The sequence below is a fragment of the Pimephales promelas genome, chromosome 20 (genome assembly GCF_988280905.1).
Source record: "Pimephales promelas chromosome 20, fPimPro1.hap1.1, whole genome shotgun sequence".
Taxonomy (NCBI): Eukaryota; Metazoa; Chordata; class Actinopteri; order Cypriniformes; family Leuciscidae; genus Pimephales; species Pimephales promelas.
This window is the reverse complement of record NC_142788.1, coordinates 26887458-26914249: the sequence shown is the minus strand read 5'-3', so window position 1 is coordinate 26914249 and position 26792 is coordinate 26887458. Positions and strand designations below refer to the sequence as shown.

At 36.8% G+C, this 26792-nt stretch overlaps 1 protein-coding gene across 1 annotated transcript in view; it reads right to left on the bottom strand.

Moving 5' to 3' along the window:
- Positions 1-525: 525 nt before the first annotated feature.
- vwa5b1 (von Willebrand factor A domain containing 5B1) overlaps positions 526-26792 on the bottom strand; it is a 38828-nt gene continuing 12561 nt past the window's right edge. The window contains exons 8-23 of the mRNA XM_039653156.2: positions 26138-26262; positions 23688-23864; positions 19517-19627; positions 18731-18933; positions 16092-16206; positions 15612-15797; positions 14309-14510; positions 13938-14137; positions 9623-9815; positions 7431-7721; positions 7219-7356; positions 6900-7031; positions 6018-6092; positions 5694-5763; positions 4565-4691; positions 526-2635 (exon numbers count right to left, since the gene is read on the bottom strand). Of these exons, the coding sequence (XP_039509090.2) occupies positions 1952-2635; positions 4565-4691; positions 5694-5763; positions 6018-6092; positions 6900-7031; positions 7219-7356; positions 7431-7721; positions 9623-9815; positions 13938-14137; positions 14309-14510; positions 15612-15797; positions 16092-16206; positions 18731-18933; positions 19517-19627; positions 23688-23864; positions 26138-26262 (3029 nt within the window). The 3' untranslated portion in view covers positions 526-1951. The remainder of the gene's footprint in view (positions 2636-4564; positions 4692-5693; positions 5764-6017; positions 6093-6899; positions 7032-7218; positions 7357-7430; positions 7722-9622; positions 9816-13937; positions 14138-14308; positions 14511-15611; positions 15798-16091; positions 16207-18730; positions 18934-19516; positions 19628-23687; positions 23865-26137; positions 26263-26792) is intronic.

Genomic DNA, 26792 nt, shown 5'->3' with positions numbered 1-26792 from the left:
AAAGATCTTTCCACAAACCACTCATGCATCTACATCGACAACAGTACTCAAGAGCAATACCTGAGGAGTACATGTAATAATAAAATAAACCGCCGCCATATAACAAGAAAGTGTTAGCTTTTGTTTTTTCTTATTGGCTACTTTTTTTAACATATATTTACAGCCACTCTATTATACTTATTCTGTACAATTTTTCAACTGACTACTATAAAACAAACACGGCCATAAATATACTCAGCAAAGTAATAACAATTGAAAAAAGCAGTAACAGTACAACGTTCATGTCAACAGTCCAGAAACAGTCCATGGTTAGGCACTTAAGACTGGAGAGAGCTTACAGCAATAGAAAGTGTCGTTCCAGCCACGGTTTGACATCTTTAATGATCGTAAAGGCAAACTAATGTACATTGTGTGTGTTGTTATACATGTAACTGCATCTTATCAAGTGACTGGATCCTCAGATAGCAAAAACAGCCTCACTGTATCAACCACATCAACTAATGAACCAAAGTCACTATATAAGGCTTTGTACGATTAAATGTTTATGGTACAAAATCTTCCAAAGCAGCAACCAAATGCACATTATTATTTCAGAGACAAGCAAAAAATACAACCAATCTCTCCATTTTACGGACAAGAAATGCGGAGACATGCAAATATTTTGGGTGGTGAGTGACGGCCCAGAATATACTCTACGCAAATATGTGATCGCAAACACTTTTAGCTACACCATGCAAACTCGGTTTCACAGTTTTGAAATGTCAATTCAGAATTCAACAAGAATGGGTTGCATTGCCAACACTGCCATAACAGCTATTTACTACTTCTTTTCGACAGCACTGCGATTGAATTACGGATGTTATTCAATATTGTAGACAAAAATCAGTTGGCACTAAAAACACATATTTTGGAGGGTAAGGACGGAATCAGTACACGAAATGCTTCATAAAATAGATGAACGAGAAACAGCAAGTGCTCTGTGCCATTGTGGTAAGATAATCAAGGTAAAAAAAACGCACCTTTAGAAAGAAAGCGCATGTGTAACAGAATATTGGATCCGTGAAGCTCTTAAAGTGACAGCAGCCTAATAAATCTGCTGCAGTGATTAATGTTAATCTAACAACAAAAGACAAAGATAAAATCACTTACTGCTCTTGAATGAATAACATTTGTAGTTTTAATAAGGATTAGCATTTTATTACTTTATTCAGTTTCTGTTGTAGACCATTACTTATTTGAATTCCACTTAGTACATCTTCCTAAAACACCTTAAAGTAAAGTTTATTTAATTAGCATTTTGGTTCTGTTGTATTTATTTGTCAGGTTTTTTTTTTTTATTGTGTTGCTGTTTACTTGTCTTTAACTGTTTTGAGGCCCTTTTACTTACATTATAGTTAACCTAGTATTAGTTTTAGCTGAAGTATCCATACTTGTGAAATTTCACTGATATTCAAAATGACTAAATCATGAAATAAGGCTTTGATCATATCACCCACCAATAATACGGATTTCAATAGTGACCAAAATAATTGTGATTATGATTTCCGAGTAGCCCTACTCCACTGACTTCACTCCTATTGGTTGTCGCTCTTGGCATAAAGTTAAACATATCTTAACTATGTCTTGACACGCATACATCCTATCGCCAATGGTCACTATCGCTCGTGTCGTCGTAAACTGCCTGCTCTCCATTGAAATGAATGGGATCATGTTGCTTTGTCGCTGTGAACCGGGCTTTTCTCTTAGGTGTATAGTCTTTTACAGGTCACGTTAATTGTCGCCAACGTATCTGTGCAAAGTATGTTTCTGGCCTCTGGATGGATGGTAATGAAATACGATTTCTATTAATAAAACAAACAAAACCCACACAATAGACATTAAAACAAATCAAGGAGTGTAAAATCCTCGTTTGGCATAGTTTGAAGAAGTTTAGTCCCTACCCCGTAAGGACTCACATGCTGTTGGGGTTGTAGCAGAGCATGTTGAGCTGCAGGTTTTCATCCCAGTGTCTGAGGATGATGAAGAGTTGATTGGCTGCGGCTTTGACCGATGCCAGGTCTCGGCCCTCTGGGATGATCTGTTCATTTAGCCACATGCTTGCTTTGGCCGCGATCAGCTCCCACTCGATGAAATAACTGGCTGAGCTGTGTTCCAGCCAGGCCAGAGCTACAGCAGTGGCCCACACCATCCCCTCGGTGTCTTGCACAGACCTTCGCAGGCTCCCGGGCGAGCCAGACAGGGGCGTCCCTATAATTTCAGACTCAGACCCTCGCCCGCTGTCGCACAATGAGTTGATGGGCGACGGTGGGGCTTCGGACGACATAGACGAGAAGCCGGACAGCAGCGAGGGCTCGCCATCCATCCGAGGGCTTCGGGACTGGAAAGAGGACGAGGACATGCGGGAAGCGAGCTCCTCACATTCAGAGTTCAAGTCTGAGTCTTTTGGAGGAGGTGAGGAGCCGCGGTGGACCTCCAGGCTCTCAGAGCGCCGGGACCCGGAGTAGGACACGTGGGTAAGGCTGATTCTGTGGCTGGTGAAAGGTGACGTCCACTTTAGCTTGTCTATGGGCACGTTGATGGCGTCACACAAGGCACTGTCCAACATGAACGCCCCACAGGACAGCTGCAATGACACCTGCAACAGGAAGTAGAAATGCTGTCTATTTAATCAGTTTTAATCATATAGACAAACTCAGAGATTGAACTTCAATGAGCAGTTTGAGGTCTTTAAGTATTGTCAATTATGCCTCAAAAATACGCTCTACTGAATTTGTTAAGCCTCATCATCATTTAATTCGAATAATTCCCATGACCCATATGTTCTACTCAAATAGAACATCTCATTTAACCAGACCTAGCAATTAGTAATGTAGTACTCGAGTCTGGTCTTGGACTCGAGACCGGTCTCGAGACCGATTTCTGCTTTCTCTGACTCGTCTCAGACTTGTTCCTTCAAAGACTCGGTCTTGACTCTGTCTCGACCCATCAAAGACTCGGTCTTGATTCGGTCTGGACCCATCAAAGACTCGGTCTTGACTCGGACTTGACTGTATTTGAAAACCAACGGAGTCGGTCTCGACTCGGACTCGATCCTTCAAAGACTCGGTCTTCACTCGGACTCAACTGTATTCAAAAACCAACGGAGTCGGTCTCGACTCGGACTCGACCCTTCAAAGACTCGGTCTTCACTCGGACTCAACTGTATTCGAAAACCAACGGACTCGGTCTCGACTCGGACTCGACCCTTCAAAGACTCGGTCTTCACTCGGACTCAACTGTATTTGAAAACCAACGCACTCGGTCTCGACTCGGACTCGACCCTTCAAAGACGCGGTCTTGACTGTATTTGAAAACCAAAGGACTCAGTCTCGACTCGGACTCGACCCTTCAAAGACGCGGTCTTGACTCGGACTCAACTGTATTCGAAAACCAACGGACTCGGTCTTGACTCGGACTCAACTGTATTCGAAAACCAACGGACTCGGTCTCGACTCGGACTCGATCCTTCAAAGACTCGGTCTTCACTCGGACTCGACTGTATTCAAAAACCAACGGACTCGGTCTCGACTTGAACTCGACCCTTCAAAGACTCGGTCTTGACTCGGACTCGACTGTATTTGAAAACCAACGGAGTCGGTCTCGACTCGGACTCGATCCTTTAAAGACTCGGTCTTGAATTTATTTGAAAACCAAAGGACTCAGTCTCGACTCGGACTCGACCCTTCAAAGACGCGGTCTTGACTCGGACTCAACTGTATTCGAAAACCAACGGACTCGGTCTCGACTCGGACTCGATCCTTCAAAGACTCGGTCTTCACTCGGACTCGACTGTATTCAAAAACCAACGGACTCGGTCTCGACTTGAACTCGACCCTTCAAAGACGCGGTCTTGACTCGGACTCAACTGTATTCGAAAACCAACGGACTCGGTCTCGACTCGGACTCGATCCTTCAAAGACTCGGTCTTCACTCGGACTCGACTGTATTCAAAAACCAACGGACTCGGTCTCGACTTGAACTCGACCCTTCAAAGACTCGGTCTTGACTCGGACTCGACTGTATTTGAAAACCAACGGACTCGGTGTCGACTCGGACTCGACCCTTCAAAGACTCGGTCTTGACTGTATTTGAAAACCAACGGACTCGGACTCGACCCTCAAAGACTCGGTCTTGACTCAACTCTGCATAGGCGGTCTCGTCCCCCCAATCATGAGATATTGAACGGCGTTTGTTAAATGTCACCAGATCTATTAATCACTATACTTAAAAACTCCTGCCTTTGCTTGCAAGGTGAGTATTGACCGGCTATTTATGGTGAGTATTGACCGGCAAGGTGAGTATTGACCGGCAAGTGGATGCAATACCCTCAATGACATCATTTTTTGAATAAGTTTATGCTGACCTTTGAACATAAATTGTTTGTTATTATTGAATTGTTATATACTATAATACCATCCATTTAAAAGGTAAATGGGGGTAATTTCAATTTCATGTTGACTGTAAATCAGTTCTACTGAAGCCACAGAGGATCAACATCCTGAAAGCAGAATACGTCGACAGAAACCAGAGGGATGTAGTCCTTGTTGTCGTTTTCGCTCTCTCCCACGGAGTTGCTGAATTTGCTGTGTGACCGGCTCATGAAGCCCCTGGCCGCCTTCGTCAGCAGACGCGTCCTGCTCAGGCTCAGCTTGCTAAAGGCAAAAAGAAACAACCCCTTTTACTCCGGTGCCTCACTATCATCATTAATGCACAGGCACGTCTAAAGTGCTTTTTCTAGGTGAAATGTGCCTCTTCACATTCATTAATTTGCAAAGCATGTACACATCCCTGATAGCGCCGCTCCTCACGTTTTGGTCGTTAGTTCGGCTGACATTTCAAGTGACAGCGAGAGGTAAAACTGGGATAGAGATTCCAGACACGAAAGGGAAGTGTTTACTTTGGTGTCTGGACTACCATCCCTCTTTTGTCTTAAATATTGGTTTTATTTTCTTAACACATGGGAATTTGAATTGGATTAAGATCCAGGCAAGTTATCAAAGATTAATGCATTACATAAACTATTTATTTATCAAAGATCAAGTAAATCCAATTTTTTGCATATCCTAATTAATATTCATGAGCTAAGCCTACAGTATTGTGTGACATCACAACCAGAGCCCCACCCCCACAGCTTTACCCTGCATATGATGTCAACGTTTTAAACTTATTAGTTTGTGTGACTAACATTCTCTAATTTTCACACTTCATACATGCACTTAAACTCAAGAAGCCTCATTTTCTAAAAGACAATTGCTAGTCAATAGAACAAACACTCATTGCCTAAAGATACATTTTCATACTGACTCCTTTAATTGTAAGAAAACACTTCACATCAAACTGTAATGGTGAAATGATTTGGCTAAATACCTGTGTAGTGTTGTCAGACTACACATCTCCCGTCTTTTTAAATTTTTTTAATGACTAATGAATGTCTGTCTTCGGTGAGAGTTGAACTCATTACACGCACCCAACAGAATACCAAAAGCAATCAAAATGCAAATTCAACTCATGATTTAAAACAATGACGCATGAGTGATGCAAACTGCTGAATTATTCATTTGCGTTCTGTGAATTACAGTGTTTGTAATTGTAAAACTTGATTTGTAGACGTGGTTTGCTCTTTCCCCCAATCCGTTCCCTGTATCGACACCCACCTGGCGGAGAAAAGGCTCTCGACTGATCTCTGCGAGTGCTCGGAGGTCACCGACGGACTCCTTTGAGAGGCTAAAAGAGAGAACAGGTTGGTATTCTGATCATTTCTATTGCCCAACAACACACACACAATCACACAAACATATTACACTGCACTCCAACGCAAAGAGCACTCAAACTCACCCATGCTCCTCTAGGTCAAATCTAATTAATGAATTCAGTAACTATAAGCTTAAGTGATTAATGCTGCTGTGTTTGGACACCTGCACGTCTGTAATAACTGAAATAACCACATGAATACAGCCAGAATATAGAAAGAAAAGTACCTTCAGAAGAGCTACATCGTTCCCAACTGGAGGCGGAGGGAGTTTTGCAGAGGGATCGGGATCCATCGTCAACATCTGTAGGTCAAAGAAGAGTTTTATGGTGCAGACATGAGTCCTTTTGACGTCAGAGTTTAGACATAGTATGTGAATCTGTGAAAAATCCCCAAAAGCATACACTGTCAGAAAAAAAGGTACAAAAGCTGTCACTGGGGCGGTACCTTTTCAAAAAGATACACTTTTGTAACTAAAGGGTGCATATTGGTACCATAATTGTACTAATATGTACCATGAAGGCACCAATATGGACCCTTTAGGTACAAAAGTGTACCTTTTGAAAAGGTACCGCCCCAGTTACAGCTTTTGTACCTTTTTTTCTGAGAGTGTATGCTAGACAATCAAGATATATGACATTTATGACTTTAGTCCAAGTTATTCCAAGTATTTTTAAACATTTCTGACCTGTCAACAAACTGCTTGGGTACCTCAGCATGGTGGCAATGACAATAATTCAATTTAATTTCAATCAACCGAAGCAATGGCAAACATCAAATATGTTAATGCATTAAGCAGTTTGATAAAAGTATTTTCATCTCAATGCCAATATATTTTCAAGATTATCTGACCCAAAGTCTAATGACTGCTTAAGTTATAAAATCAAATCTATGAGAACTTTGACCTGTTAGTTGCACTAGAGAGTTTAAAATAGAGTCCCTAAATTGGGTATGAAAAAACTATTTAATAAGTGTGCTAAATTTCATAACTTTTTAATCCAATTTTCTACTCCATGGTTTGATCCCAGAGGATCAAACCATGCAATATATACATCAGTAATTCCTCACTTGTAAATGAGCCCAACATTCAGTATTTTGTCTTCAGTCTTACTGTGGGATAGGTCTGCATCATCTTGCCCAGACAAACCTCCTGACTGTGACCGACCGAGACCTACAGAGTAGCCACGGATCTTCCTGCTGCCGGAACGAGACCTGCAGTGCGAACTTCGTTTATGATCCTCCCCTAGAGATAAACAGATATACAAAGAGTCATTACCATAATCTAATTGTGTGTTTAAGCCAGGAGCGACTGCTTCATTTCCCTGCGCTCTCCATTGTTTTCTTCTCCCTGAGAACAGTTGACGTACTGTAATGATTGCAACCACCAGGTCTTGTAAGCTCAGATGAGATGAATTAGAAGAATGACTTACCAGGGTGGCTATACTCAATGCAGGTGGGTAAATATTCATTGCTGTCCAGATCAATAGGTACAAACGCTGTGTATTTGCTCAAGATGTTGCAGGCTTTACTCGTGTGGATAGCATAAAGCTGGTACCTTCTCCCAGAACCTGCAAGAAACGTCATAGTAAACGGCAAGTAATGCAAAAAAAAATAACTGGTAATTACGAGTCAAGTTCCTCACCATGCTCAATCTCACACTCTTTGTCCACCATATGTTCAAAGTCTTGAATAATGGAGCGTCCCGCCAGGTGATGGAAGGTTTCGTTCCACAGGTCCTCGTGAACTTTTTCCTCCCGCTCTCGACCTTTTAGGTAGGGTTGAATGTCAAAGATCACCTCCCATTTCATGGGTTTCCCGCACAGCAGTCCTGACACGACCGCTTTGCAATCTCCCTTTCCATGACTGGCCCTGAATTCTGGTGCGTGAGGATCTTGGGGCGTTTCGACTTCGCAAAGCTGATGCGTGTAGCCATCTGTTCGATAATAAAAATGATAATCAGAGATAGTATTAACAGATGCATTCCCCCATGAAAAACATCATAAACCAGCTGGTTAAGTCATCTTCAATGACTTAAATGAGTATGTTTAAACTGTAAAAAATAAAGCATTGCTTGTTTTGCTTAACACTGCTAGGTCTGACTAGAGCATGTTTTGGATGGATATTCTCAAAATCGACTAGTTGGTGGTTTGTCTAAATCCTTGCCCAATCCTTTTCCTGTAGATCTACTTGCAGAGTTCAGTAATTAGCTAGTTCAGTTGTGTTTGATCAGGGCTTCAGCGGTCAAGGCTAGAGGTCAACTTTGCAAATGGAGCTTGAGGGAAGTAAGTTTTAGCGCAATGCCACGCTGAACAATACGCAAATTAGGTAATAGGTAACCTCACAAAAATGTTACAGGGTACCCAAAAATGTTGAGGAATGCGATTAACATTGAAACATAATGCTTATTAAATAATATTTAAAGATTTTATTGTTTATGTGTTCATATTTAATAAATACTTAATTAATAAATAAATAAATATAACAAATACTACTGGCTTGAGGAATACGATTCCCAACAAGAAAAAAATGTTGCTTGTAAAATGGTATTTAAAAATATTTAATTATTTAAATGTCAATAATATTAAATAAATAATACTATTCAAATAATAAATAATATTTTTGACTTGAATAAAACCAGTTTAACTTAAAGTATACATTTTAGGTAAACCTCACAAAAATGTTACAGGGTACCCAAAAATGTTGAGAAATGCAATTAACATTGAAACATAATGCTTATTAAATAATATTTAAAAAATGTATTGTTTATGTGTTCATATTTAAATAATAAATACTATTGGCTTAAGGAATACGATTACCAACATGAAACAAATGTTGCTTGTAAAATGGTATTTAAAAATATTTAATTATTTAAATGTCAATAATATTAAATAAATAATACTATTCAAATAATAAATAATATTTTTGACTTAAATAAAACCAGTTTAACTTAAAGTACAAATTTTAGGTAACCTCACAAAAATGTTACAAAGTACCCAAACTGTTCAGCAATGCTTAAATGACTAATCGAAGAGCAATTCTTGTTGCAGTTTTATTGGCTAGTCAGTAGATGTAGGTTGTAGCATCAAACACACTGTGAGATGATCATGCTAAGAAAATGATCACGGGTTATCTTTGGTTGTAAGACCATGACAACAGCCATATTTGAACATCTCTTACTGTCCGACGTAGGACCATAATTTAGGAGCCATGACCTGAGAGGTTCATGTGGCAATTCTGCTTTGCCATCGCAGGAATAAATGACATTTTAATTATAAGACATTAAATAGAAAACTCTAGCATATCCCTGAAATAGCCGAAGGAAGCTATTCTAAAAAATATGCATCAAATTATTTTTCCACACTTTTTTGACCATTGACTTTTTCACGGTCTTTCCAGTCAAAATTTCTAAAAATCCTTTTATACAGTAGTTTTCTGGGAAATTCCATAAATGTTTAATGTTTAAATTTACAATCATCCACAGTGTGACCTTCAATGGACAGACTGATATTATCAGCACTGGCTTATGGGCGAGTTTTTACTCTTCAGAAGGAGTGATATCTAGCTGATGAAAAATGTTGAAGCAGTTCAAAAGTGGAAAAAATCACTTTATAATTTTTCTTTTTACAACTACAACCTATAATCTCCTCATGAATCAGCTAATAAGTCGGCGCTCAGAGTATATGTTAAGTGTCTCTACGCCCCCACACTGTGCAGCTGATTGTGGTATTTGAATTACAGTGTTAAAAGTCAGCTTAAGCACTAAACAGCGCTTAGATTAACATCAGGAATTGCCGTCTTTGACCTTGCACTTAGGCACTGCAGTGAAGGACTAACCTGCATCGCCGGTGCTGCCTAGAGAAGGGCTGTCCGTTGAAGACCTGGAGCCGTCTTCCACTACGGGACCCTGTGCAGAAGTCCACTCCACCTTAGACTCCCCCTGGAGACCCTCGTGTTGCTGGACTGGAGGTTTGTGAGCAGGGATGGGACGTCCTCTTGAGGATGTGGCACACAGGCTGGCCAACTGTGGCTTTTGGAGAAAAGAGCAACAGTTCATTAGTCGTTTTGTTCACTCTCACTCTCCATCTTGGCAAGGCCACTCTATTTGAGTGGAACTAAAATGCAAGATGGCCATCCACTGTTACCTACATCTATCTGTATTTATTGTTTTTTAATATTTAGATAATCAAGCTAGCAATATCTCCAAGTCACAGTGTAAGATTATGGGAAATTCAGCAGTCCCTCCAGGATTTCACAATTTTTTTTTGTGATTTTTGCGATCAAAATGACTGATTTTGTGGTGGTAATTTCCACAAATTTGTGAAAAAATTTGCGATTTATATATAACATTTACCATAATAGTATTCAGTCCTTCCAGAAAAACGCAGAGTTTTTTTGTGATTGTTGCGGGCAAAAATTTATTGATTACGCGGTAAACTACTGGCAGCTGTGGTTGCCAGCATCATACCGTAAATTTATGCAATTTTATGCGATGAAAATGCAGGAATTTGCAAAAATTGAGGGAACTTGCAAAAATTGCGGTTTGATGAAAAAGAGAAAAAAAGTGATTCCCCCAACATCCTGTTCTCACTAGGCTAATGTAAGAGTCATTTCCTATTACTTCCTTTGATAAGCAAGCATACTACATCATAGAAAGTGCTGGGAATATTTAATTTCTCATCTTGTTTTATTTAGCAGATTCCTTGTTGCATCTTAAATTGGTGGTTTGTCATGTATTTTAATGCATTACACTTTCTAAAGGTGTATTTAATAAATAGATAAGCATTATAATGTATTATAACTGTGGTTATTCAGATCATGTAATACATTATAAGGTGCATTACAATGCATAATTAATGCTTTAAAAATACTTTATATATAAAGGCTTTAAGTAAAGTTTTACCGTAAATTGATTGGGAAAAGTACAACAATCTTTATTCATTTTACTTTTTACTTTGAAATCTGCAGACCCCATACACAAATATAATATAAATGTATAATATCAAACATTTATCAGCCATAACTAAATTCTAAATACAGGTATATTCAATCATAATAAAAATAGGCATTTTAATATTTAAAAAAAAAAAAAGAATTTGCAAAATATTCAAATGTAAATACCATTATTTAAATATGGTAACATTTAAATCTATTTAAATATTACCATATTTAAAAAAATATATAATAAATAATTATAATTTAAATGTCAACATCAAAACAGCTATTTTGTATGTTTATTGAGCTTATGAAAAATATCTCGATGCCAAAGTAGTGGTGCTAATGTTGACACCAATGCTGACAAGTGTGATTGTGTTTCTATGCTCACGTTGAGCATGCAGTTTTTCCCTGGTAATTTCCATTATGAATGCAGTGCATAGCAAAAGGAAAACCAATTTATTTCACCTTGTGTAGAGGGAGTTTATGAACACAATGATTCTTTGAGGCGCCTTAACCATGCCAGCTCCTATAGCCGTGGCTTTCTGTTTACCTGGGTCTACTGGCAATTTGTATAATGAGAAATGTATGCCTGTTAAAGAGCTACAGTAATAAGGATCATTAAAGTCATTATTGCATCCATTAAGGGGAAATCAAGGACTCATCTGTAATAACTCACTCCCTTTCTGATCAAACTTCCATGGCCAATTGGTCGCAGTGCAAAGTGTCGCCTGGATTATTGATATCTTCTCCCTATTCAGAGAGTGTGACATTGGAAATTTTATCATGGTCATCAAGGGTTTTGTCACAGTTGTCAGAACTAATTGTACCCTGGAAGATGAACATAAGTGGCTGGGTGTTCGATATGTCTCTTGGCAGGGTGTCAGCAATGCGGGAGTATCACTGAACTCACTGTATTCGTCATGAAATAAGTAGTAAAAAGTTGTCAGCAACACTCTCAGAAAACAAATCAGTAGTGGTATTTGATTAAAAATTAAAAAGTAGTAATTATGACTTTAGTAAACCCAGTTTAACTTGTGTTACCACATGAAAGCACATTTTTAGGAAACCTGAGTTTTTCTTTTACAGGGTACCCAAAATGTTGAGGAATGCAATTAACATTGAAACATAATTCTTATTAAATAATATTATTAAAAAAAATAATATTAAAAACTATTTTATTGTTTATATGTTCATATTTAAATAATAAATACTATTGGCTTGAGGAATACGATTACCCAAATGTTGCTTGTTAAATGGTATTTAAAAATATTTAATTATTTATATTATTTAAATGTCAATAATATTAAATAAATAATACTATTCAAATAATAAATAATATTTTTGACTTGAATAAAACCAGTTTAACTTAAAGTATACATTTTAGGTAACCTCACAAAAATGTTACAGGGTACCCAAAAATGTTGAGGAATGCAATTAACATCGAAACATAATGCTCATTAAATAATATTTAAAGATTTTATTGTTTATGTGTTCATATTTAAATAATAAATACTATTGACTTGATGAATACGATTACCAACATAAAAAAATGTTGCTTGTAAAATGGTATTTAAAAATATTTAATTATTTAAATGTCAATAATATTAAATAAATAATACTATTCAAATAATAAATAATATTTTTGACTTGAATAAAACTAGTTTAACTTAAACTACAAATTTTAGGTAACCTCACAAAAATGTTACAGGGTACCCAAACTGTTCAGCAATGCTTAAAATAATTGTTGAGCAATGCTTAAATGAATAATCGAAGAGCAATAAAAAGTACTGTAGTCTATTAAGAAGCATACAAGCATCTTTAAGTCTCACGAGAAGGCCTGATGTAAATAGAAAGGGTTTTCCTTGGCCGTTCAGCTCAATTGTCATGCATGAAATGAGTACGGCCGTCATTATGAGACACAAAGGATGCACACCTCTCTGTTGTGCTTTTGATTACACACTAATCTGTCTCTAAGTCAGAGATATTTTGGGCCTCATTATTTCAGCCCTGTTCAAACACCGGCACATCTTTGCTGATGGGTCACAACCTTTTTTTCTCCCACTGCACTTCAAAGGTGCATTTCAGTGTGTGGGTGCATATTACCAAAGTGCCCACCTCATTTCTTAGAAAGCATTTGTCCTATGTTTTACATTCTTCTGTTGCTTAAATGTCCTGGAAACTGTAATTCATCTTCCACTGGCTGTTCCATCTAAATTCTATTTGTGTGGATGTGGCGGTAAGAGCATTGAATTATGAATTACATTCTCATCACCGAGCTCAGAAATGAGTTCAAATAACCCTTCAGAATGAACAAATGAATCCATGGGGCTCCTTTTATATCACAGCAGATGCTTCGGCTATAGCAGATGGCATGAAGACGGCTGCCTACAGATATTTCTTCTAAAGGAAACAATAAACCGTCTGCTTTGTGTCAAACACACGTGCACAAAGGAGATTACAGAATACAGATGTTGTCTGATCATTTCCAAGAATAATGTTTATGGCATATACTCAGGATGTGTACTGTATTATAAGAGTATAAATGTGAGTTACAGTATGTAATCAGATTACTTTTTCAAGTAACTAGTAAAGAAACACATTACTTTTGAATTTACAAGTTACTTTTTCGAATAGGTAACTCAAGTTACTTTGTTTCCCCATTTATGCATCTCACCTGTCCCCATATTGAGAGAAAATCGGGAAAAAGGTGCAAATACTTTATGTATTTAATCTCACTTCATTGACCAACGTCTTTGCAGCTGACCTTTGAGGATAAAATTCAACCATTTTAAAGTAACACTATATAGTTTTTCAACCTTCATAATATATTCCCAAGGCCCTTGTGATGGTACATCGACTTACAATAGGCTAAATGACACGTCTGCCATAGCCTGACGTGGTCTGTATCGCTTTTACTTGCACTATGTAACTTCATTTAAAAAATCAGCTCTGATTAAGATTAAGATATTTTTAAGTAACCTATGCAGCGTGAGTGTACTTTTTTAGCAAATACTTTGTACATAGCCAATTGTTTGTATTGTACTGTAGTTTGACTACTTTAAATTGTTAAAATTACTTTTCACAGTAGCTTCCCCAATGCTAATGCTATAGACACATTTTTTAAATGCACACAAAATGAAACTCGCATTGCATTTGCGTTCACATATTTGCATAGCACATGCATCAGGACTTATCCTGTAGCATTGACCTGTACCTGGTAGTCCATTTTCCACTGAGCTCCGTAGTCAGGATGAGTCTGACCGATGAGCTCTTGGACTTTTGCTCGTCTCAGTGGGTTTTTCCCCACCACGGAGCTGGGGTCACTGGGGGTGTAGGCCTTCTTCATGGGGTTGTAATCTATGATCTGATTGGTGCTATAAGCACGTCTTCTCGGCGAGGTGCTCGTGTCAGTTCCTGTACAAAAGAAGGAAAAAAAAACTAATTTGACACATTTTCTCTTTCATTTCCTCTTTGCTGACTATATTCCTTTATTCTCTTTCATCAGGAGACTTTAAAGAATAGTTCATCCAAAAATGAAAAATCTGTAACACTCAAGTCGTATAAAACCGTATAAATTTTACTTACCCATAACGTCTTGCTCTGTGGCAATAGGACTGCTCTCAGACATGGTCTCTTGGCAACCGTCAAACAGCGAGCCGACTTGATTGTCCCTGTGTGGCCCCTGAGCGTCACAGTAAACCTTCCCAGCATCCTCCTCTTGAGAGTGATAGAACACGGAACTGGTGGACTCGTTGGAACGCATCATGCTGTACCGTCTCCGTTTGTCCTGTGACAACAGAGAAAAGATGTTTAGAAGGTGGGAGCTTTTTATTTCGGCCTAAAATCTATATTTACATTAACAAACATTATATACTAAAAACTATATATATATATATATATATATATATATATATATATATATATATTTATTATTATTATTCTTATTTTTTTTTTTTTACAAAACTGTTGTTGTTTTGGTATATTTGATATTATAATATATCAATTTTTTATATATATTTTAAAATAATATAATAAAAATAAATAAATATAATATTGAATATACACAAAAATATCAAAATTATTACTATTATTTAAATAGACAATATTGTTATTAATATAAAAATTTATCAAATCGTGATATTATAATATCAAATATAAAATTAAAACAGCAACGGTTAGCAATCTAATTAATCAATACACTAAATACTAAAATATACTGTATTTTATATAATATTAAATGTACGCAAAACAATTATTATTTAGATAGATAATATTATTAATTTAAAATATACTGTATTTTAATATAACATTGAATATAAACCAAACAAAATACGGTGTATTTTAAATTAATAATATTATCAATCTAAATAATAATAATATTAATCTAAATAATAATAATAATCTGTTTTGTGTATATTCAATATTATCAAAAAAGATCACATTTTAAAATAATATTATCAAATTAATTAAAATAATTATAATTATTGCTATTAATAGTGGTATGAAAATTGTTTAATAATCACAGATTGTATATTTCATATTATATTATATAGAAATTTAACATAATGACAATATTAACAATAACAATATTATAAAAATAATAATTATTATTATTCATAGTATAAAAATATAGTAAAATAATTACATTTTAACCATTACTGTGTTTTTTAGTGTATACTTGTTATTATAACATATCAAAATAGAGTATATTTTAAAATAATACAAACTATCTATCTAAATCATAATAATAATAATAAAATATTACTATTATTTTAGATTTTTTTGTGGTGTTGTGTGTGTAATAATCAAAATATTGTATAATGGTCAAAATATTAATCTAAATAATAATATTAAAATATAATTGACTAATTATGGACGGATAACCTACTGATTTGGGGTTGGAGTGATATCGGGAGGTATCACACACCACACTGTATCCAATCAGCCGGTCACCGGGGAACAGACAGGTCGCTCCCACGGGAGAGAGCAGGATCTCTTTCGTCTCTGGATACAGCCACTCAATGGAGATGTCAGTCAGAACGGATGTCATGGACTTCTTCAGCGACTTAATCATCTGTCAATGACACAAATAACAGCCAGTTCAAATACCACCTAGTGAACTTAATCAAGGAAATATACGTACTCTATACAAATAAAACAGGAAAATACATAGATGCTAGTCTTAAACATCAGGGAGAGAAGGAACAAACGTGAAATGTGCTGTCAGCTTTGATTATTATCCTAATTCATGTTGAATTAAACAAAACAGATTGTTAATTGCTAATACATTTGGGCACTCCACAGGATGTAATTGCTTTGCGGTGACATTCAAAATAACAGGCTGTTGCGGTGGAAGATAAACGAAGACCTTGGGCTGCAGTCGTTCCCCTTCTGCCAGGAACTCAGCTGTGCCTCTGGAAACAGCAGACAGTCCTAAAACCAGCCTCCTGCACACACCCTGACCTATGCCGAACGTGTAACACCTGCCATGATGCAAACACACACAAACAGAGACAGGACAGGTGCGCTGAGTCAATGAAAACATCAGAAGAGCATCAAATAATGAAGAAAATGCATCTCAAATCAGTGACGCTCTTCCAGATAAAATCCATTTAATTCTCTGAGATGGTTTGCTTTGCTAATTCTGAGTCTGGTGAACGAACTGTCAGAAAGCCAGGAAGCATCTTATTCATATTTTTTAGTAGAATAATAAGCATCAAATCTTCTTCAGCAACTCTCTGTCTCCTCCAGACATAGACAGGTGCCTTCAAAGGAAGCATCCAAACTGAGTCTGACTAGGAATGCTCTAGGCAGCAACTGGATATAGCATTCAAGTACACACAGAGGCTTACTACTATGCTGAAAAACTGTTTTAACCAGCCTGAACTGGTCTTACAAGGTTTCACGGTCTTAAATCCTGCAAACAGACCAGCTTAGGCTGATTAAAAGAACTAATTCCAATACAGTTTCATGTTAGCATATTGCTAAGCTAACAACACAATATTATAATTATATTATATTATTTACTGTATTTTATTTTTATTATTAGGATTTTTTTTATTCCAAACTGTTTTAATTATTCTGATTTCTTTTGATTATTTTAATTTCTTCCATGTAAAGCACTTTGAATTGCCACTGTGTATGAAATGTGCTATATACTGTAAATAAACTTGCCTTGCCTTGCCTATAATGAGTATAAAATAACTAAAAATACGGTTTAGGCATTTGCAACCAAAACCTAGTTACTAATATTTTGAAGATATTTTATAACACAAATTTCTCTACAATCTCTAGATTTTGGGCTAACTGGGGTAGGGTCTGTAAAACACCAGATCTAATGCACACTATCTGAAAGCAGTAGTAATTGAGTGACCTTCAGCATAGGCAGCAACATCTGCGGCTCACTGCGAATGAGATACAAGGTGCACGGCTTGCTCACTGCACTAACGGGGAAAACATCTGTCCATTTTTCTAAAATGTGGACTGGCGATCTTCCCTAACAAGCAAAGAAAGCCGAGTCGTGTCCCCACAGCACGAAATGAAGTGCAGTAAGACACAATTGTGATTATTCTCAATCATCTGGGGAGGGCGAGAGTTGTTTAAGGCAGTAAATTACACTGCAGTGTCATTTCCCAGCCATCATCTTTGTGTCTGACCTCAGCTTGTGTCTATTGTACTGTTAAAACCTACGGTTTCTTCCATTCTTTTGAAATAAAGCTATTGTTGCATCTGCTCTAAGAGGACGAGGAAGAAAAGAAGTATTCCTCTCAGGTGAACATCTCGGCATGTGACAAATTGATTGGAGGAGGGAGACGGAAACCCTTAGAAAGCAACGGACTGCAGAAACTAAACCTGTGAATACCAGCAGCGTTATGGCTAGTGCGGATTAGAGAGAGAGAGACATCAATTTACTGTCGCTAGCGTCTGTGCTGATCTGATTATGATCTTATTACCCGAATAGCTCAGCAGCTCTGTATCCTTGAACCTGTGATATTAAAGGATTAGTTCATCCGAAAATGAAAAATTTGAATCATCAGACATTTAATCAGCAAATCATTTCAAATGCATATTGCTTTCATCTGTGGGAAATAAAATTGGATATTTTGAACAGAAGACTGAGTTAGTTTCAGTGCAGCTTCAAAGGGCGACACCAGACTAAACGACACCAGACGATGAATAAGGCTCTTATCTAGTGAAACGATCGCTTATTTAAAAAATACATTAAAAAGTTTAAGTTTTTATAAGCACAAATGCTCGCCTTGCTCTGTTCTGCGATCAGCGCTCGTGACTCTCCTGTTCAAACTCGTTCATCAAAATGAACAAATCTTTTTTCGAGTCATGACTCGAAGGGTCCTAGATAAGACCCTTATTCATCGTCTGGTGTCGTTTAAAGCCATTTGAAGCTGCACTGAAACTCTCATTTGGACCTTGAACTGTTTGGTTCCCATTGAAGTCCATTATATGGAGAAAATCCTGGAATGTTTTCATCAAAAAATTAATTTCTTTTCGACTGAAGAAAGAAAGACGGTGAGTAAATTATCAGCAAACGTTTTTTGTTAAAGTGAACTACTCCTTTAATGCCTGTTTGCATTACTTTGCCAACATATTATCCTTCTTTATTGGATCAATAGTTAATGCACAAAAATTTCTAATCGATGTAAAGCCTTTACTTTATTTTAAATATTTAAGTGGAATCGTGACTCAATTTCAGGGTTCGGAATCAGGATTATTATTGTTAACCTTTGTCTGAAATAAAAGAAAATATAAATATTAGATGAAAAACTCAAACTTTATTTTATTTTTATTTTATTTCAGTTAGTTGCCAAGGCAAATTTTGAAATAAAAATAAATTAAAGCTAAATAAAAAAGCTAAAACTTAAACTAAAATTAACCAAGAGATGGTTTTCAAACTCATTAGCGAGTGCTACATGATATGGGTCTTAAATGCAATGTAACTTTAGATAAAGTGTCTGCCAAATGCATAAATGTAAATGTGCAAACACTGACCTGGTGAACCTGGCGTGGCTGCGGAGCAACTCAATGACCTTCCCCGTGTTACTGACGGCTCCGTCGGTCAGGAGGAAGAGCAGGCGGGGATGACCTTTCTGCATGGGCTGCCGTAGTATCCAGTTGAGAGGAGCCAGTATGTTTGTGCCGCCCATGTCAGCCCGGATCTTCTTCACGTGTTCGTAAGCCAACACCAAACTCTCCTGTGAAATAAATTAGGTTTGTCAAAGGGTAATTTAGAACTGGCAAAATAAGCTTACAATAAAACATGTGGTACAAAGTTTTTTTCTTTTTTTAAATATCTGCTACCTGACTAGTGTAAACTCTTTCACCACCCATAATGCACTGGGCATGTTGTCGGCCAAGGCCACTGGCTCCTATTGCATAGGCTTGACCAGTCAAATATTACCTTGCTTGAGTAGGAAATACTACTTAGCAAACTTGTAGTAACAATGGTGTCAACTTGTCTTGTTGCGTTTGAAAGAAGAGGAATGGGGAGTGACCACACTGACATTGTTTGCTATTATATCAACAGTGAATCTTTATTAGATTTATGCTTAAAAGAAAAAGAAAAAGATATTTACCACAGAGACATCTGAATAAGCAGTCTTTTTATGGATTATGAAATCAGAAAGAAACTTTAATAGAAATTAAACCCAGACCTTTGCCAGTGGATCCCAGCAGAAAAACACAAAAATCGAGTGTCTTGAGCGTCTCAGTGTAACTGGCGATCTAATGAGGGCAGGGATTGAGGACGCTGACTGCGGGACCCTGTGGGTGACCTACCTCATCGTAGCTCTGACTGGTGGCAAACAGCGTTTTGAACTTGGATCCGAAGCCTACTATGTTGAATAAGCATGCTGGAAAAAGACTTTTCAGTATCACGACCATTGCGTCCTGTGAACACACAAAACGTAAAGGTCAACGTGAATGAAGGTGGCAGAGAGGCAGGTTATCTTATCTAGATAATGTTAGATAATGAAGATCAGATGAGGAAAGAGGAGGATCAGATGGGAATGAAAAGAGGAGGTAATATACAGTATATATATATATATATATATAAATTGTAATTAGGTATACATGTGTGTAAATAAAAAGTAAGTAAAAATATTTTAAAGAAAAGTTTTCCACTTTATTTTTTAAGTTAGACAAGATTCAAAAACAAATGAGTTGAAATTTTGTATATATATTTTACATTTTGTATATATATAAATACATTTTATAAATACATTTTGTATGTATGTATATATATATATATATATATATAAATACAAACACATGCATGTATATTTAAGAAAAAAAAATTATATATAAAATATTTATATATAATATAAATTATATATAAATCTATACACAGTATATTCATGAAAATATTTCTTAAATATATACAAGCATGTGTGTGTATTTATATATATATATATATATATATAAAATAATTATACACAGTGCACCCACATATATTATGTAAACACACATTTTTATTTTGGATGCGATTAATCGCGATTAATCGTTTGACAGCCCTAATATATATATATATATATATATATATATATATATATCAGGTTTCATTTGACATCCTCATATTGCTTTATTAATGCATAACAGCCATTACCAGATATTCTAGTAATTTGCCATGTGACATTTACATATTATTTAAAGCAACTCTCATTAAACTAATTGCAGGGTTACGTGCCATGCTTAATGGCAGGACTGTACCCATCATAGACACTGAGGGTGGCATGTTCCTACAAATGTTTAGTTAGACTAGTGGTCGATCGCTAATGGCTTTTCAACTGTCACCCTTGTTTGGATTGAACCAGCAATCTTTGTCATCCAGACCTGATGCCAATAGACAGCACTGCATATTGAACACAAGAATCCAGGCCTCCATTGTGTTTCATCTAAAGTGGTATGATTTATAGTGCTGCTTTTCGACAGACTGACAGCGAGTACAGCAGTGGGTAATTAGCATGAGGCTAGAATTAAGTTTGTAAATATGAATGTGATTATTAAAGAAGCGTTTTAGCCTTTTTGCCATTTTTACAATAATGTGGTCTTTTGAATGATTAAAAAAAAAATGAATCACCAATTTTTTTTATAATTTGCATAATAAAACAAGTCCAGCTTTTCAGAGCACTTCCTTACACATTCAAACTGAACTCAAAACACAATTATAAAATATTTTAGTTCTTAAAGAGATAGCTAGTTCACTTGAAAATTAAATTAGTAATTTACTGTGGAACACAAAAGGAGAACTTTTGAAGAATTGTATTTCCCCCATGCAATTATAAAAGAGTGGCTTTCAAGGTTTAAAGGCTCAAACCACCATACACAATATTTTAAATCTTCTGAAGTCCAACGACAGCTTCGTATGAGAAACTATGAATCGCTTAAAATGTTTTCTCAAGAGTATAGATGGATTTTCAATTAAAAAACCAGACTGGATGATTCATTCACAGATTCATTTCTCCAGTTCAACTCACCAAATTTCTACTTAAATTTCAGGTTGTTCCTCACACAAGTCATTTGAATGAGTGTGAATATAGCAGATCATTGTATATCACATACTTTTACAATACTTTGATGGTGCTTTTGCATCTTTATTGTCATTTTGAAAGTCATTCACTGTCAATTCACAGCAAAGATGACAAGCAGAATTTTTCAACATTTCTGCTTTTGTGATACACGGAGGATAAAGTCACATAAGGGTGAGTAAACGATAGCAAAATGTTCATTTGGGTGAACTATTCCTTGTAATAAATGTATCTTCCATTCAGTTTAACTGGATACATCTTGCTGCTGTCCTCTTGCACCCCACCATAATGTAAATATGACATTTCAGCAGGGAGCAAGTCTTCCTCAGGGTCATGGATATTCTGGGATGATATTATTGCTAGAATGACCTGAGCCTTTACATTAGAGAGGCATTTGGTGTCTGTGGTCAGAAGGGGAGCATCCTCAATCAAAACCACAGTGAGTCATCTCTGCCTCGTGCGTCACGCTGCACAGACCCGTCCACAGAGGACACACTCATTCACACACATCCAATCTCAGCATGGAGACTTACCAAGTTCAATTATCGTAGCGGCTTGAGCTACTCAATCGCAACAAGCTGGCTATTTCGTTCAGAGCCCCTTCAACAGGCTGCTCAAATGGTGTGATTGTTCAGAGCACATAATGTTGAATAAAATATGTCTTTATTTCAATGTAGCAAGAACAGTAAAACTAAACAGCTACATGTAACTAATCTCATTCTAAAATGCTTAATCAAGTCCCCATTTGGCTTTTTGCATCATATATAAGGATACATTTGAACAAATATGATTCTACTTTGTGTTTATTTAGTGGAAACATGTGAGAAACACATTCACATTTGCATGAAACATGTTGAATCTAAGCTGTCTTAGTTTAAAGGGATACTCCATTTTTGGGGGGAAATAAGCTCATTTTCAACTCCCATTTGCATTTCTCCAAAAAAAAAAAAAAATGACCAAAGTGTTTCGATTTTTTTCCTATTTAAAACTTGACTCTTCTGTAGTTAAATCGTGCACTAAGATCGACGGAAAATGTAAAATGAAAAAGTTTTTTGAGAAATGCTAATGGTCTTGTCCATTCGATGATGTATGCTAAGCTATGCTAAGAGTGGTACCCCCAGAACTGGAGATCGGCTGAATGGATTCAAAAACTGTAAAAGTTTGACTCTGGGGGAGTTGTAAAATGAGCCTATTTCAAAAAAAAAAAAAAGTGGAGTATCCCTTTAAATATATTAAGTACCATTCAAAAGGCGTAAGGCTTTCGTATGGCATGTGTTCGGTCAATCAAAGTACTATTTACGTCACTGATAGTTGTTTTTGTGCTGGGACAGACCTTATGGCGAACGCGAATAGAGCTTCAAATACGCGTCTAGTGAAAATTCCGCTCGAGTTCAAATTTTTCAACTTGCGCGGAAGACGTTCGTGGCAAACGCGTCACCCAATTCACATCATTCGCAACGCCCGGTACAAATGATGCATCTATTCGCGTTTTTGCATAGAATTTGTATGTAATCTACTCGCGCAAATAATTAAATTCGCGTTCGCTGTGAACACACCATTACTCTGAAGTAGGAGCTAACTTAGGGCCTGTTCACATATCGCATCTTTTGCGTGGTTAAGTTTGTTATTTCAAATGTAGGCGCGCGGCATGCGCGCTCATAATGGAAGCGGTGCGGCGCACTCGTTTTTTTTCTAGCTTGTCCGCGCCGCTTCGAGATAAAAACATCTCAACTTTTCAGAATGCCGCAAGCGCACCATAAGCGCACAGTAGGTCACGTGACAAGAACCAACCGGAGCGCAACCGCCCTAGCGCTTTGGAAAAAGGATAATGCGGCGCACCCAACGTTTTCTACGCGTTTTTAGGTGCTATATGTGAATCCGGCCTTAGTCCCCCCAAAATACATTAATAGGCCTATAACTAAAATCGTTAACTAAAATAACTACGTTTCTGTGGTGTGAACACGCCAAAAAGCAGGTTCTTACGCCAATCATTATAGGAACTACAAAAATGATTTTCAGCAAAATCATTATGAATATATCGTAAATATTAAATATATTGCACAGCCCTACTTGGTACTATGAACCTCATGATAAACACCCAAGCTAAACTTTGCAAAATGTAACAGTAAACAACTTTATTACTTTTTTAATAAAAATGTATAAATCGGTTTACTCTCGTAATCTACATAAAACCATCCAATCAGATTGAAACTCATGAAGACTTATGACTTATGAAGTAGAATCTCATCGGTAAATAAGCACCACTGTGTGTACATAAATGCCCTTTTCCATTAATGGGCATTAACATGACTGAAGCACTTTGGGGTTTTAAACCATTGAATACATTAGGATGTCTTCAAAAGTTAATGAGTGTTGGGAATGAGGGGCACAGCTAGCTTAACACAGAAGCAGAAGAATCCTACCTTAACTCGATTGATGTTGACCCCGCTCATGCTTCCACTGCGGTCAATGAGGAAGATGAATTCTCCCTGGACGCTCCGAAGGTCAGAGGTCGTCGAGCGGAGATCTGGGCAGAAGTTGAGCATGACTACAGGGTTGTGGAGGATGTCTTTGTGAAGCCTCTTCCGAATGATGTCCACCTACACAACACACACCAGCCAGTGACAGAGCCATTACTGAAGGCCATAATGGCGTAAATCTTGTGAATCTCACGAAAACATGTCAGATTGTTTGCGTATTATTTACGCACATTCTCATGCAATATTTTTTTCTAGAAACATGTGTATGAGAAAAATGCATAAATAATATGCAAATCATTTTTAAACTGAATATATCCTAATGTTCACTCAAGTCCCCAAGTGGCTTTTTGTATAGTCTATATATAAACAAATATAATTCTGCCTTGCATTTATTTAACGGACAAGTGTGAGAAACACATTTCAACATTTTATTTTGAATTTTGAACATTTGCATCAAATATTTTGAACATTCAAAAGTTTAGGGTCTATAAATTATGAATAAATAAATACACACATTAGTGCTATCAATTGATTAAAACAAAGTTATTAATCACGATTAATAGCGCCTAATATTCAGTTTTTTTATATATATTTTATATCATTTCACATTTAATCTCCAAAGACAGTAGCCTATTGGAAGTATTTGTTGAATGGCAGTATCACCGAAACCAATACTGTCTCTATGAAATCGTTTTTTTCTCAAATTTACCCATTAACTATAGACATTCAACATTACAGTATACTATCAATTTTAACATTTATTAAGCAATTAAAATATTTAACAACTTTTAATTGGCCCAGTCAGACCGGTTCACATTTTTACTTTATTTTTTGTCCGTTGTTCAAGCACTGTCTGAACAAGAACATACATATATTTAAAAAAAAAATTAAAAAATGTTATGTAAGTATAAAAAGAAATGTAGTCTTCTGTGAACTCGATCATTTAGAGGATGGCAATGAACCTATTGCGCACTTCTCTGAAAAAGTACTTCAGATAATCATAAGCAATGTATTTCAACCACTTTACATCATCTTTCAATTGGTTGTTCCATTGTACTTTAAATTACTTCTTGGAAATCTGCCATTTCTCTGCTCACTTAAAAAATTAACCTTTGGAGGAAATAGCTTTCTTTTATGTACTGTACATAAACGTGTCCTGTATAAAACCGAGCTTGCCTGGATGTGCACTAAAAGATGTTAATTTCCATGCTTTTTAGCTGCTAATCACATGACTATTTTCAAAGTTCAGATTCAAGTACAATTTCAGAGAAGAAATTCAGGTTTGGATCAACGTGGGGGAAAAAATGATAGCCGAATTTTCGTTTTTGGGTGAATAATCTTTTTGAGGTGGATATTCAATGTTATTCAGTAAAGGATTGATAGAGACAGATGTTAGCCAAGGTCAGAATTTTGAAAATATTTTCAAAACGGGTCTTGGATCCCCCTCTCATGCTTTAAAGACTTAATACATCCCAAAGGAGATGAAGTTAACTCTTATGTCGCTATGCAATCGGTAGAAACACTGTGGACTCTTCGACAGACCTTTGACAGTTTCCATAGAAACCTGTATTCATTGCTGATCATTTTAGGGCTGAATGTTCTCTCCCTCCTGTTGAGGAACAGCACTCACTTAAGGGTGCAATTGAAGCTTTGCGCTGCTGAGAAACATGGATATGTGCCAGCATTTCCACTTAAAGTAACTACTTCCTGAAGTGATGATTATAGCAAGAATAGATTTTACATTAATTGGATAACCTAACTAACTTTGATTTCATTCTGGATTGATTTTGAGTATGATTGTCATTAGGATAAATCTAGCTTGACGTTAAAAAACCCTGAATATTTTAGAAAAATGACTGGAACCTACAAAAGTTTGGGATCAGAAACTTCTTTATTTTGTTTTTTGAAAGACTTTTATTCTGTAACGATGCATTAAACTGATCCAAAGTGATACTGAAGATATTCATTACTAGAAAATTGATTTCTATTTTAAATAAATGCCGATCATTTTACACTTTTTATCAATGAATCCTGATTTTTTATCATGCACTCTTAGAAGAAATGGTTCTATTTAGAACCAGAAATGGTTCCATCCCCCGCTTCATATATGGAACTCCAAAATGGTTCTATATAGAACCATTTTTTTTTTTGGTAAAAGGTTCTATTGGCCAAGTATGGAACCCCAGGGTTCTATATAAAACCCAGAGGAACCCTTTTTTTAAGAGTGTATAGAACCTTTTAGGGGTTCCAAATATGTAGCGCTGATAGAACCTTTTAAGGTTCTATATAGAACCTTTTCTTCTAAGAGTGTGGTTTCCACATAAAAACTGAATATTGGTACTAATAATAAGAAATGTTTCTTGAGCAATGTTTCTCTCTTTTTCCCCACTCACTGTCTTTTCATTGCTGCAGTCCTTCTTCGTGGCCTTTATGTAGTCGCTCCGTCCTTTCAGATGCTCGTCGTATTCCTCCGGCGTCATGTCTCCGTCCTCGATGAGAACGTGTGGCAGATGGGGCTCTACGCAAAGAAAGGAAGAATTACTCTCTTTGTACGGCATAAAAACCTCTCAGTGTGGAGGCACAACAGTAAATTATGACAGCAGACGGTGAGTTACATTAATACCAGACATGAAGGACTCCTATGGTGGCAGTATTTCTGAAAAACAGCAGCTGTACTGGGACCAGAGTGCGTTGGCTCCTAGTGGGCCATCAATAAAGCTGAACGTTTGCCCCCTTGACTCGGCTTTCTAATGAATTCAATTGCACAATACTGGCCTCGGGTCACCTGTGGAGTGAGGCAATCTTATGAGGCATCATGAGATCCATTTATGCCTCCGATGGAGGTTGAGATGCATGATGGGGTGGCTGGAGAAATATAGAGCTCAACTGAGCAGTGCTTATAGATGTGATATGGTTGTGGGCCTGGGAAATATGTTTCAATAGCCTCCGATTTAATAAACAGCCTCTCGTTTGGACAAGCATTCAGGCACATGGAGAGATTAGCACTGGCTTGTTCTCAAAAGGCAGACCCTATTGTCCAGTTAACAC